General features: G+C 43.9%; 1 protein-coding gene across 1 annotated transcript in view; it reads right to left on the minus strand.

Moving 5' to 3' along the window:
• LOC110527702 (protein phosphatase 1, regulatory subunit 16B) overlaps positions 1–12,722 on the minus strand; it is a 135,067-nt gene that overhangs the window by 13,925 nt on the left and 108,420 nt on the right. Inside the window, exon 6 of the mRNA XM_021609156.3 lies at positions 2,145–2,269. Within this exon, the coding sequence (XP_021464831.1) occupies positions 2,145–2,269 (125 nt within the window). The remainder of the gene's footprint in view (positions 1–2,144; positions 2,270–12,722) is intronic.

The raw sequence follows: 12,722 nt of genomic DNA on the forward strand, positions 1-12,722 counted from the left end.
CTCTCTCCGACTCTCTCTCTCTCTCTGCGTGTGTCTCCCTCTCTTTATGTGTGTGTGTGTGTGTGTGTGTGTGTGTGTGTGTTTGTTTGAAAGGTTGACCTTTCCCAGTAAACTAGATGCATAAATACTAATCCATGTTATGTGGCCATTGACTGGTTACTGTATATGACCTTTGGCTCATTATTTTGGGATAGTATACTTTAATGTCCACTTCCTGATTTGTTTAATTCAATTGTCTTTATTTTCGATTGAGACATCCTTTCATGCAGTGTTTTTATATCATAATCCTTAATCACAGCATGTGATCCTCACAGTAGGCTAGGCACTGGCATGACACATTCCTTTACAACCTATACTACATTCTTATTGCCACAGCTACTCATTCAGATTCAGTTCCTTCAGTTCTTCAGTTCAAAGCACACAAAAGGTAAAAGCCCCACTGTACATGATCTCTTTATGTATATAGTACCAGTCAAAAGTTTGGACACACCTATTCATTCGAGGGTTTCTCTTTATTTTTACTATTTTATACATTGTAGAATAATAGCGAAGACATCAAAACTATGAAATAACACATATGGAATCATGTAGTAACTTAAAAAGTGTTAAATCAAAAATATATTTTAGATTCTTCAAAATATAAACTACCATAACAAAGAAAGTCACACATTCCATGTGTAATCTCCAAAAATCTTCAAAATAGCCACCCTTTGCCTTGATGACAGCTTTGCACACTCTTGGCATTCTCTCAACCAGCTTCACCTGGAATGATTTTCCAACAGTCTTGAAGTAGTTCCCACATATGCTGAGCACTTGTTGGCTGCTTCTCCTTTACTCTGCAGTCCAACTCATCCCAAGCCATCTCAATTCGGTTGAGGTCAGGTGATTGTGGAGGCCAGGTCATCTGATGCAGCACTCCATCACTCCTTCTTGGTTAAATAGCCCTTACACAGCCTGGAGGTGTGTTGGGCCATTGTCCTGTTGAAAAACAAATTATAGTCCCACTAAGCGCAAACCAGATCGCTGCAGAACGCTGTGGTAGCCATGCTGGTTAAGTGTGACTTGAATTTTTTTTTTTTAATCACTGACAGTGTCACCAGCAAAGCACCCCCACACATCACACCTCCTCCTCCATGCTTCACGGTGGGAACCACACATACGGAGATCATCCGCTCACCTACTCTGCGTCTCACAAATACACTGCGGTTGGAGCCAAAAATCTCAAATTTGGACAGATTTCCACCAGTCTAATTCCATTGCTCGTGTTTCTTGGCCCAAGCAAGTCTCTTCTTCTTATTGTATTGGTGTCCTTTAGTAGTGTTTAAAAAATATTAATTGCAATTCGACCATGAAGGCCTGATTCACGCAGTCTCCCCTGAACAGTTGATGTTGAGATGGGTCTGTTAATTCAACGCTGTGAAGCATTTATTTGGGCTGCAATCTGAGGTGCAGTTAACGAATTAACTTATCCTCTGCAGCAGAGGTAACTCTGGGTCTTCCTTTCCTGTGGCGGTCATCATGAGAGCCAGTTAAATCATAGCGCTGGATGGTTTTTGATACTGAGCTTGAACAAATTTGACAAAGTTCTTGAAATTTTCCAGAATGACTAACCCGTCTTAAAGTAATGATGAACTATCGTTTCTCTTTGATGATTTGAGTTGTTCTTGCCACAATATGGACTTGGTCTTTTACCAAATAGGGCTCTTCTGTGTACCACCCTTACCTTGTCACAACACAACTGATTGGATCAACCGCATTAAGAAGGAAAGAAATTCCACAAAAGTACTTTTAACAAGGCACACCTGTTAATTAAACTGCATTCCGGGTGACTACCTCATGAAGCTTGTTAAGAGAATGCCAAGAGTGTGCAAAGCTGTCATCAAGGCAAAGGGTGCCTACTTTGAAGAATCTCAAATAGAAAATGTGTTTTGATTTGTTAAACACTTTTTAAAAATATTGTATTTGAATTTGAATTACTTGTTAAACAAAATCTCTTTCTCTAAGCAATTGTACTTGAATGAAATAACATAATTGAAAAAAATATGCATAGCTCATGATTTGTATTATTTATTTTAGTATTTTTTTGTTCATCTTCATCAAGGGATCCAATACTTCCAGAAGTCTGGTTGTATATATCATCTCACCAGAGTAGCTCCTTGTGAGTCGTGGCGGTTGACGTCCTCTCCCGCAGTCAGCAGCTCCTGGATATCTCCCATCATTCTCCTCTCTACAGACGCCCGGGTCTCGTTGATCATCTCCTGGGTGATGCCTGTCAATCAAAAACAGATAAGAAGTGATATAAGTCAGACAGACAGACAGATGACACCCTGTTCTGAACCACATCTCTTCCAGCATGGTACCAACAACTACCTGTTGGATGCGTAAACAGGCCAGTAGAGTGCATTCGAAAAGTATTCAGACCACTTGACTTTAGACAGTTTGTTACATTACAGCCTCATTCTAAAATTGATTAAATGCACATTTTTACTCAAATCTACACACAATACCCCATAATGACAAAGCGAGAACAGTTTTTTATGTGCAAATAAAAATTAAAAAAAACTGAAAACCCTTATTTACATAAGTATTAAGACCCTATGCGATGAGAAGTTGAGAAGCTGAAGTGCATCCTGTTTCCATTGATCATTTTTGAGATGTTTCTACAACTTGATTGGAGTTCACATGTGGTAAATTCAATTGAAAGGACATACTTGGAAAGGCACACATCTGTCTATTTAAGGTCCCACAGTTGACAGCGCATGTCAGATCAAAAACTAAGCCATGAGGTTGAAGGAATTATCCGTAGAGCTCAGAGACAGGATTGTGTCAAGGCACAGATCTAGGGAAGGGTACCAAAACATCCCCAAGAACACAGTGGCCTCCATTATTAAATGGAAGAAGTTTGGAACCACCAAGACTATTCCTAAAGTTGGCAGCATCAGACTGTTGGGATGTTTTTCAGTGGCCGGGACTGGGAGACTAGTCAGGATCGAGGGAAAGATGAACGGAGCAATGTACAGAGAGATCCTTGATGAAAACCTGCTCCAGAGTGCTCAGGCCCTCAGACTGAGACGAAGGTTCACCTTCCAACAGGACAACAACCCTAAGCACACAGCCAAGACAACGCAGGAGTGGCTTCGGGACAAGTCTCTGAATGTCCTTGCGTGGCACAGCCAGAGCCTGGATTTGAACGCAACACGTAAAGAGTTGGTCCCATGTTTCATGGGCTGAAATAAATACGCACAAAATGCTTATTTCTCTCAATCTTTTTGTGCACACATTTGTTTACATCTCTGTTAGTGAGCATTTCTCCTTTGCCAACATAATCCGTCCATCCGACAGGTGTGGCAAATCAAGAAGCTGATTAAACAGCATGATCATTACACAGGTACATCTTGTGCTGGAGACAATAAAAGGCCACTGTAAAATGTGCAGTTTTGACACACAACACAATGCCACAGATGTCTCAAGTTTTGAGGGAGAGTGCAATTGGCATGCTGACTGCAGAAATGTTTACCTTGCCATATAATTTAATGTTAATTTCTCTACCATAAATCACCTCCAAAGTCATTTTAGAGAATCTGTCAGTATGTCAAACTGGCCTCACAAGCGCAGACCACGTGTAACCACGTCAGCCTCCATGTCGGGCTTCTTTACCTGCGGGATCGTCTGAGACCAGCCACGCAGACAGCTGATGAAACTGTGGGTTTGCACAACTGAATAATTTCTGCGGAACCTGTCAGAAACCGTCTCATGGAAGCTCATATGTATGCTCGTCGTCCACACCAGGGTATTGACCCGACTGCAGTTCAGCGTCGTAACTGACTTCAGTGGGCAAATGCTCACCTTCGATGGCCAATGGCTTGCTGGAGAAGTGTGCTCTTCATGGATGAACCCCGGTTTCAACTGTACCGAGCAGATAGCACACACTGTATGGCGTTATGTGGGCGAGCGGTTTGCTGATGTCAACGTTGTGAACAGAGTACCCCAAGGTGGCGTCGTTGGGGTTATGGTATGGGCAGACATAAGCTATGGACAATGAACACAATAACATTTTATTGATGGCAATTTGAATGCACAGAGATACCGTGACGAGATCCTGATGCCCATTGTTGTTCCATTTATCTACTGCCATCACCTCATGACACAAGAGGGCGCCGTACCGGATGGCCACCGTTTTGCAAGCTCTGACTCACCTTTGCTATTTTGACATTTATTTTTACACTATTTTCAAGAAATGTAACCACTATCATTTCTTACAACTGACAAGAACTCTTGAACATCAGATGAGCAGTACATTTACCCCAATTTCTACTTCGACTCATGGGCTCTCTCTGTAATTCCAACCCAATTTTCGGGCTACCCAAGATGAAACACTGGTGTTACAGAGGCAATATAGGACAGATCCTGGAGAGATAAGGCAAAGGCAAAACCTGCCACCTCTCCCCTCCTGGCTAATGTACAACGGATGACCTCCGATCGTGGATTTGCTACCAACGGGACTCTCGGAACTGCAATATTCTTTGCTCTTCAGAAACATTTCTCTTGGACAAGATACCCCCCACGGCTATCCAACTTGATGGATTCCCCAGTCACAGCACATTGGAGTAGGGAAAATAAAATGGGGGGGTGGGGGGGTTTGCCTCCCCTTCAACCCCAACTACTGTGCCAATTCCAGCGCGGTTGAAGTGTCGACCACTTTTTAAGAATCTTTGAAAACCTGATGGTCAAATGCCGACCCTTATATCTCGAGGGAGTCTTCAGTTGTTATTGTGACTGCTGCATACATTCTATCTCAGGACAAAAGAAATAAGCTGGAGCTTAACGAACACCGAGGTTGGTGTTAAACTAAAGAGCAGGGCTACCCCACACAGAGCTTTCATATACAATCCTGATGCTACGGCAAAAGACAGGAATAAGTACAAGAAGGCCCGCTATGACCTCCGCAGAGTCATCAAACAAGCAAAAGGACAATATAGAAACAAGGTGGAATCATATTACACAGGCTCCAAAGCCCGCCACATGTGGCAGGGGCTACAGTCCATTGTGATAACAAATGAAGACCCAACCGTGATCTGCCCAATGTCATGATGGTCCTGTGAGGATCAGAATGGGTCAGATCAGCTTGGCGGTGGATGACCGTAACCAGAACCTCAGAGGGGAGGATGGAACTGGACCGGTTTGACAGCTTTGGACCGGTTTGATCAAATTAAAGGAAAGGAGATCCAGAGAGGTCTCCCTCTCCAATATTAACCAAAGGAATGTCTTTGTAAACAATCTTCCCGCCGAAACTTTAACAGTTTCTAAAGTGAATACTGTAAAAATATTTCTAACATAAGAATGCGGGGAATGGTCAGAGATGATCTATAGAAAACTAATGTCATATTGGTTTTTATTTTTTGATGTAATTAAAAAGGTTATAAAGGAAATACTGTAACTTGGAAAGTACACTTCTCAAAAAAATAAAGGGAACACTAAAATAACACATCCTAGATCTGAATGAATGAAATATTTTTATTAAATACTTTTTTCTTTACATAGTTGAATGTGCTGACAACAAAATCACACAAAAATGATCCATGGAAATCAAATTTATCAACCCATAGAGGTCTGGATTTGGAGTCACACTCAAAATTAAAGAGGAAAACCACACTACAGGCTGATCCAACTTTGATGTAAGGTCCTTCAAACAAGTCAAAATGAGGTTCAGTAGTGTGTGTGGCCTCCACGTGCCTGTATGACCTCCCTACAACGCCTGGGCATGCTCCTGATGAGGTGGCGGATGGTCTCCTGAGGGATCTCCTCCCAGACCTGGAATAAAGCATCCGCCAACTCCTGGACAGTCTGTGGTGCAACGTGTCATTGGTGGATGGAGCAAGACATGATGTCTCAGATGTGCTCAATTGGATTCAGGTCTGGGGAACGGGCGGGCCAGTCCATAGCATCAATGCCTTCCTCTTGCAGGAACTGCTGACACACTCCAGCCACATGAGGTCTAGCATTGTCTTGCATTAGGAGGAACTCAGGGCCAACCGCACCAGCATATGGTCTCACAAGGGGTCTGAGGATCTCATCTCGGTACCTAATGGCAGTCAGGATACCTCTGGCGAGCACATGGAATGCCACCCCACAACATGACTGACCCACCGCCAAACCGGTCATGCGTCATGCTGGAGGATGTTGCAGGCAGCAGAACATTCTCCACGGCGTGAACCTGCTTTCATCTGTGAAGAGCACAGGGCGCCAGTGGCGAATTTGCCAATCTTGGTGTTCTCTGGCAAATGCCAAACGTTCTGCACGGTGTTGGGCTGTAAGCACAACCCCCACCTGTGAACGTCGGGCCCTCATACCACCCTCATGGAGTCTGTTTCTGACCGTTTGAGCAGACACATGCACATTTGTGGCCTGCTGGAGGTTGTTTTGCAGGGCTCTGGCAGTGCTCCTCCTGCTCCTCCTTGCACAAAGGCGGAGGTAGCGGTCCTGCTGCTGGGTTGTTGCCCTCCTACGGACTCCTCCACGTCTCCTGATGTACTGGCCTGTCTCCTGGTAGCGCCTCCATGCTCTGGACACTACGCTGACAGACACAGCAAACCTTCTTGCCACAGCTCGCATTGATGTGCCATCCTGGATGAGCTGCACTACCTGAGTCACTTGTGTGGGTTGTAAACTCCGACTCATGCTACCACTAGAGTGAAAGCACCGCCAGCATTCAAAAGTGACCAAAACATCAGCCAGGAAGCATAGGAACAGAGAAATAGTCTGTAGTCACCACCTGCAGAACCACTCCTTTATTGGGGGTGTCTTGCTAATTATCTATAATTTCCACCTGTTGTCTATTCCATTTGCAAATTAAATGTATTGTCAATCAGTGTTGCTTCCTAAGTGGACAGTTTGATTTCCAGAAGTGTGATTGACTTGGAGTTACATTGTGTTGATTAAGTGTTCCCTTTATTTCTTTGAGCAGTGTATATCCCCTTTATCTGTCAAGTTTCCATCCAATACGTTGTGCAATGTAATATGAATTAATATGAATCCCAGACTAGACCAGAACATCGCCAGGCTGCAGCTGCACAGGTAAAGTGGTTCAAAATCTGACCATCAACATGAGGTGGAGAGAAAACTCTCCTCTCGGACAATCACTGGTACAGCTTATTACCGGTCATAAGCCAAATATCTAGGAAAGCGAATCTAAGTGGGACCATCCTACTACTCTTCTCAAATCACCATAGTATGCTACTCTCATCACCAATGGGAACCGTCGACATGGCTGGCTAACCACTTCCAAGGAGCATCTTCCAGAGTGAACAACAGTAGAAGACGGGAAAGGGGAGACCCCTTCTGGACAGTTAGAGCCATACAAGCGTGCCGCTGAAAGGCCAACTACCTTCCTAAGGAGGGCTGGTTCCGACAGAGATAAATGGCGAACGAAGCCATTCACATGTACCGTTAAACACATTCATGATTTCTTATTCCAAACAGGTGGTGGTTCATGTTCAAAGTATATGATTACTGTGAAAATAGTTTCTAAAATGTATCAATGACAAGTCTCTCTCTCTCTCTCCCTTCCTTCCTTCCTTCCTTCCTTCCTTCCGAAAAAAAAAATCACCATATTGTGTCAGTCCACTAGGGACCTTTTCCTCATGTATTAAGTGTGTATGTTTATTCTGTGTCATTTATTTATCTAGTAAATAAATAATTAAACCAATTTGTGTAGTACTGAATCACAAGTAAGGCTGGGGGTTTTGCAGATCCAAGAAAGTTTTGACTGTTCAGAATGATGATATGATAAGAGGTTATGATTTAATATGTTGACTGTTTTATGGATGTGATAAGTAAAGACCTTTCGAGTTTAATTCGGGAGATGGTAACTCTTTAAGCAACTGCTCTCGTGGTGCCCCAAACTCCGAATGACTTAATTGCTACATTAATTGCTATTAAAAATAGTTAGTGGATTCGATAAATAACAATCATCAGATTACTGAAAGTAAAGTCACGACACTAAAAATGCCTCTCTACCAGACAAACTTATTGCATTTTGTGCACGCTTTGACAACAACAACATCGAGCCGGGTGAGGGCCATCACTGACCTAGAGGACTGGGTGATTTCACGCTCCAAAGCCGACGTGAGAAAGGTCTTTAATCAGGTCAACACCCGCAAGGCTGCGAGCCCCATTGGTATTCCAGAGTGCGTTCGCAGAGCATGCCCCGAACAGCTGGCAGGCATAATCACTGTCATTTTCAACCTCTTCTTGTCCCAGTCTGTAATCCCCATGTTTTAAAATGACCACAATCATTCCTGTTCCTAAGAACTCTAAGGCTTCATGCCACAATGATTACCGCCCTGTAGGACACACTTCTGTAACCATGAAGGCTGGTTATAGCACACATTAACTCCATCATCCTAGCCACCCTTGACCTACTCCAATTTGCATACTACCCCAACAGATCCATAGACGACGCAATCTCAATTGCTCTCCACACTGCCCTTACCCACCTAAATAAGAGGAATATCTACGTGAGAATGCTGTTTATTGACTACAGCTCAGCGTTCCACACCATTATCCCCTCCAAGTTCGTCACCAGGCTTAGGACTCTGTGACTGAACACCTCCCTCTGCAACTAGATCATTGACATCCTGATGGGCTGACCCAAGGTGGTGAGGGTAGGCAACATCACCTCCAGTACGCTGACCCTTAACACAGGAGTCTCACAGGGGTGTGCTTAGTCCCCTTCTGTACTCCCCTTTTATCCCAGGACTAGGTGGCCACGCACAACTCCAACACCATTATCAATTTGGCTGACGACATGACGGTGGTAGGCCTGATCACCGGCGACGATGAGCCAACAGGGAGTCCGTCGGTGACCTGGCAGTGTGGTACCAGAACAACATCTCCCTCAACGTCAGCAAGACCAAGGAGCTGATCGTGGACTTCGGGGGGGGGGGGGGACATAAAACAACGATACAGATGTAACCAGGTCCCATTCAATGTATAATATGAGCGGCACTGGTGCTCCCAGTGAAAATTACATGTGCATTACACAGGTCACGTTCATAAGGGAGTGTTACTTTTTAAAATCAAGATTAGGAAAGGTTTCGCTCACACCTGAGAGTTACTCAAGGCACACCGGTTGGAAACCACTGCTCATGGGCAGGATTTCCCAATCCTCTCCTTGGGCCGCCATAGAAGTTTCTCATTTTTGTTTTAACCCTAAACTGGCACACCTGATTCAATAAGTCAACTAATCATCAAGCCTTTGACTAACTTAATCAGGTGTGTCAGTTTAGGGTTACAACAAAAATCTGAAATCTCTGGAGGCGCCCCAAGGAGAAAGTTGGGACTCTGTGCTCTAGGATAGCACCATTGTGTAGCCGGAGGACAGCTATTTTCCATCCTCCTCTGGCTACATTGAATTCAATACAAAACCTAGGAGGCCTGTACTTCTCACCCCCTTGCATAGACCTACAGTTGAAGTCAGAAGTTAACATACACCTTAGCAAAATACATTGAAACACAGTTTTCACAATTCCTGATATCTAATCCTAGTAAAAATTCCCTGTCTTAGGTTAGTTAGGATCACCACTTTATTTTAGGAATGTGAAATAATCAGAAACAGAATAATTGTAGAGAATTATTTATTTCAGCTTTTATCACATTCCCAGTGGGTCAGCAGTTTACATACACTCAATTAGTATTTGGTTGCATTGTCTTCAAATTGTTTAACTTGGGTCAAACGTTTGGGGTAGCCTTCATCAAGCTTACCACAATAGGTTGAGTGAATTTTGGCCCATTCCTCCTAACAGAGCTGGTGTAACTGAGTCAGGTTGTAGGCCTCTTTGCGAGCACAGGTTCTCTCAGATCTGCCCACAAATGTTCTATGGGATTGAGGTCAGGGCTTTGTGATGGCCACTCCAATACCTTGACTTTGTTGTCCTTAAGCCATTTTGCCACAACTTTGGAAGTATGCTTGGGGTCATTGTCCATTTGGAAGACCCAAGCTTTAACTTCCTGAATGATGTCTTAAGATGTTGCTTCAATATATCCACATCATTTTCCTGTTTCATGATGCCATCTATTTTGTGAAGTGCACCATTCCCTCCTACAGCAAAGCACCCCCACAACATGATGCTGCACCCCCGTGCTTCACGGTTGGGATGGTGTTCTTCGGCTTGCAAGCCTCCCCCTTTTTCCTCCAAACATAACGATGGTCATTATGGCCAAACAGTTATATTTTTGTTTCATCAGACCAGAGGAAATTTCTCCAAAAAGTACAATCTTTGTCCCCATGTGCAGTTGCAAACCGTAGTCTGGCTTTTTTCCTTGCTGAGCGGCCTTTCAGGTTATTTCGAAATTGGACTCGTTTTACTGTGGATATAGATACTTTTGTACCTGTTTCCTCCAGCATCTTCACATGGTCCTTTGCTGTTGTTCTGGGACTGATTTGCACCTTTCGCACCAAAGTACGTTCATCTCTAGGAGACAGAAAGAGTGTCCTTCCTGAGAGGTATGACGGCTCTGTGGTCCCATGGTGTTTGTACTTGCGTACTATTGTTTGTATATATGAACGTGTACCTTCAGGCATTTGGAAATTGCTCCCAAGGATGACCCAGACTTGTGGAGGTCTACAATTTTATTTCTGACGTCTTGGCTGATTTCTTTTTCCCATGATGTCCAGCAACGAGGCACTGAGTTTGAAGGTAGGCCTTGAAATACATCCACTGGTACACCTCCAATTGACTCAAATGTCAATTAGCCTATCAGAAGCTTCTAAAGCCATGACATTTTCTGGAATTTTCCAAGCTGTTTAAAGGCACAGTCAACTTAGTGTATGTAAACTTCTGACCCACTGGAATTGTGGGTCAGACCAAACATATTGTATTTGCAGCTGTTTGAAGTTGGTGTACAAAACTGAAAGAGAACTTAACGGAAAACACAGAAATAGCACACATAGAACAGATCTACAGCTTCTTAGACATGCTTTCGATGAGAATGACAGATCTATAACACACAATTCTATGTGAATTTGGTCAGGTCGCCCAAAAGGTTAAATATTGCAGCTCTAAGAGGGGATGACCACTCCATCAACAGTGTCAACTCTCTCCTGATATGAACTGAAGCCATGTCTCATGTGCCCTCTCATCTACTGGCACATGGAATATTTATTCTCCAAGCACTGCTAATAGCTTATCCCTTTTCTCTCATTACTGTATGTAGAGTCCATCACATACGCAAACATAATCACATTATTACAAATCAATGTGACTTTAATCCTTCCTTTGATGAACTTATTATTTTTATTTTTATTAAATGAACTTATCATTTGTCTAACTGCATTGTGCTATTGTTTTTTGTTTTCCAAGTCAAATCCTGTCCTCAATGGAAGAGTTGAGCACTTCAACACCATCCATCCATGGTGAGCCTGTCCTGCATTGAAGCCTAGCCCCTGAACATCTCAACCCGTCCTGCACTGAAGTAAAAAAAAAACTCAATTCATATTCTCTGCCTCAAACCCTATTACAGTGGCTAAGTCACTGGCTTACTGGTGCTCTTCCATGCCATCCCTAGGAGGGGTGCACCACTTGAGTGGATTGAGTCGCTGATGTGATTTTCCTGTCCGGGTTGGCACCGCACCTTGGGTTGTTCTTTGGGGGAGATCTTCGTGGGCTATACCCAGCCTCGTCTCAGGATGGTAAGTTGGTGGTTGGAGATATCCCTCTAGTCATGTGCGGGCTGTGCTTTGGCAAAGTGGTTGGGGTTATATCCTGCCTGTTTGGCCCCGTCCGGGTGTACCGTCGGATGGGGCCAGTGTCTCCCGACCCCTCCTTTCTCTGCCTCCAGTATTTATGCTGTATTGGTTTGTGTCGGGGGGTTAAGGTCAGTCTGTTATATCTGGAGTATTTCTCCTGTCTTATCCGGTGTCCTGTGAATTTAAGTATGCTCTCTCTAATTCTCTCTTTCTTTCTCTCTCTCTCTCTCTCTCTCGGAGGACCTGGGCCCTAGGACCATGCCTCAGGACTAGCTGGCCTGATGACTCCTTGCTGTCCCCAGTCCACCTGGTCGTGCTGCTTCTCCAGTTTCAACAGTTCTGCCTGCGGCTATGGAACACTGGCCTGTTCAGCGGACATGCTACCTGTCCCAGACCTGCTGTTTTCAATTCTCTAGAGACAGCAGGAGCGGTAGAGATACTCTGAATGATCGGCTATGAAAAGCCAACTGACATTTACTCCTGAGGTGCTGACCTGTTGTACACTCTACAACCACTGTGATTATTATTATTTGACCCTGCTGGTCATCTATGAACATTTGAACATCTGGGCAATGTTCTGTTATAATCTCCACCCGGGACAGCCAGAAGAGGACTGGCCACCACTCAGCCTGGTTCCTCTAGGTTTCTTCCTAGGTTCTGGCCTTTCTAGAGAGTTTTTCCTAGCCACTGTGCTGCTACACCTGCATTGCTTGCTGTTTGGGGTTTTAGGCTGGGTTTCTGTACAGCACGTTGTGACATCAGCTGATGTAAGAAGGGCTTTAAAAATACATTTGATTGATCGATGGATACAATCATTCAATCACTGCTGTGATCCCTTGCCAACACTGTGTAAGTAGCCCAATAATATTTGACTATAAATGTCTTTATTAAATGGTTTCAGGTTAAAAAAAAAATTAAAAAAAAGACAATCTCTGAAACACGCTTTGTCGTCTCCGTGCAGTCCACGCCTATTCCG

The sequence above is a fragment of the Oncorhynchus mykiss genome, chromosome 7, assembly GCF_057628025.1.
Source record: "Oncorhynchus mykiss isolate SJ-2025 chromosome 7, ASM5762802v1, whole genome shotgun sequence".
NCBI lineage: Eukaryota > Metazoa > Chordata > Actinopteri > Salmoniformes > Salmonidae > Oncorhynchus > Oncorhynchus mykiss.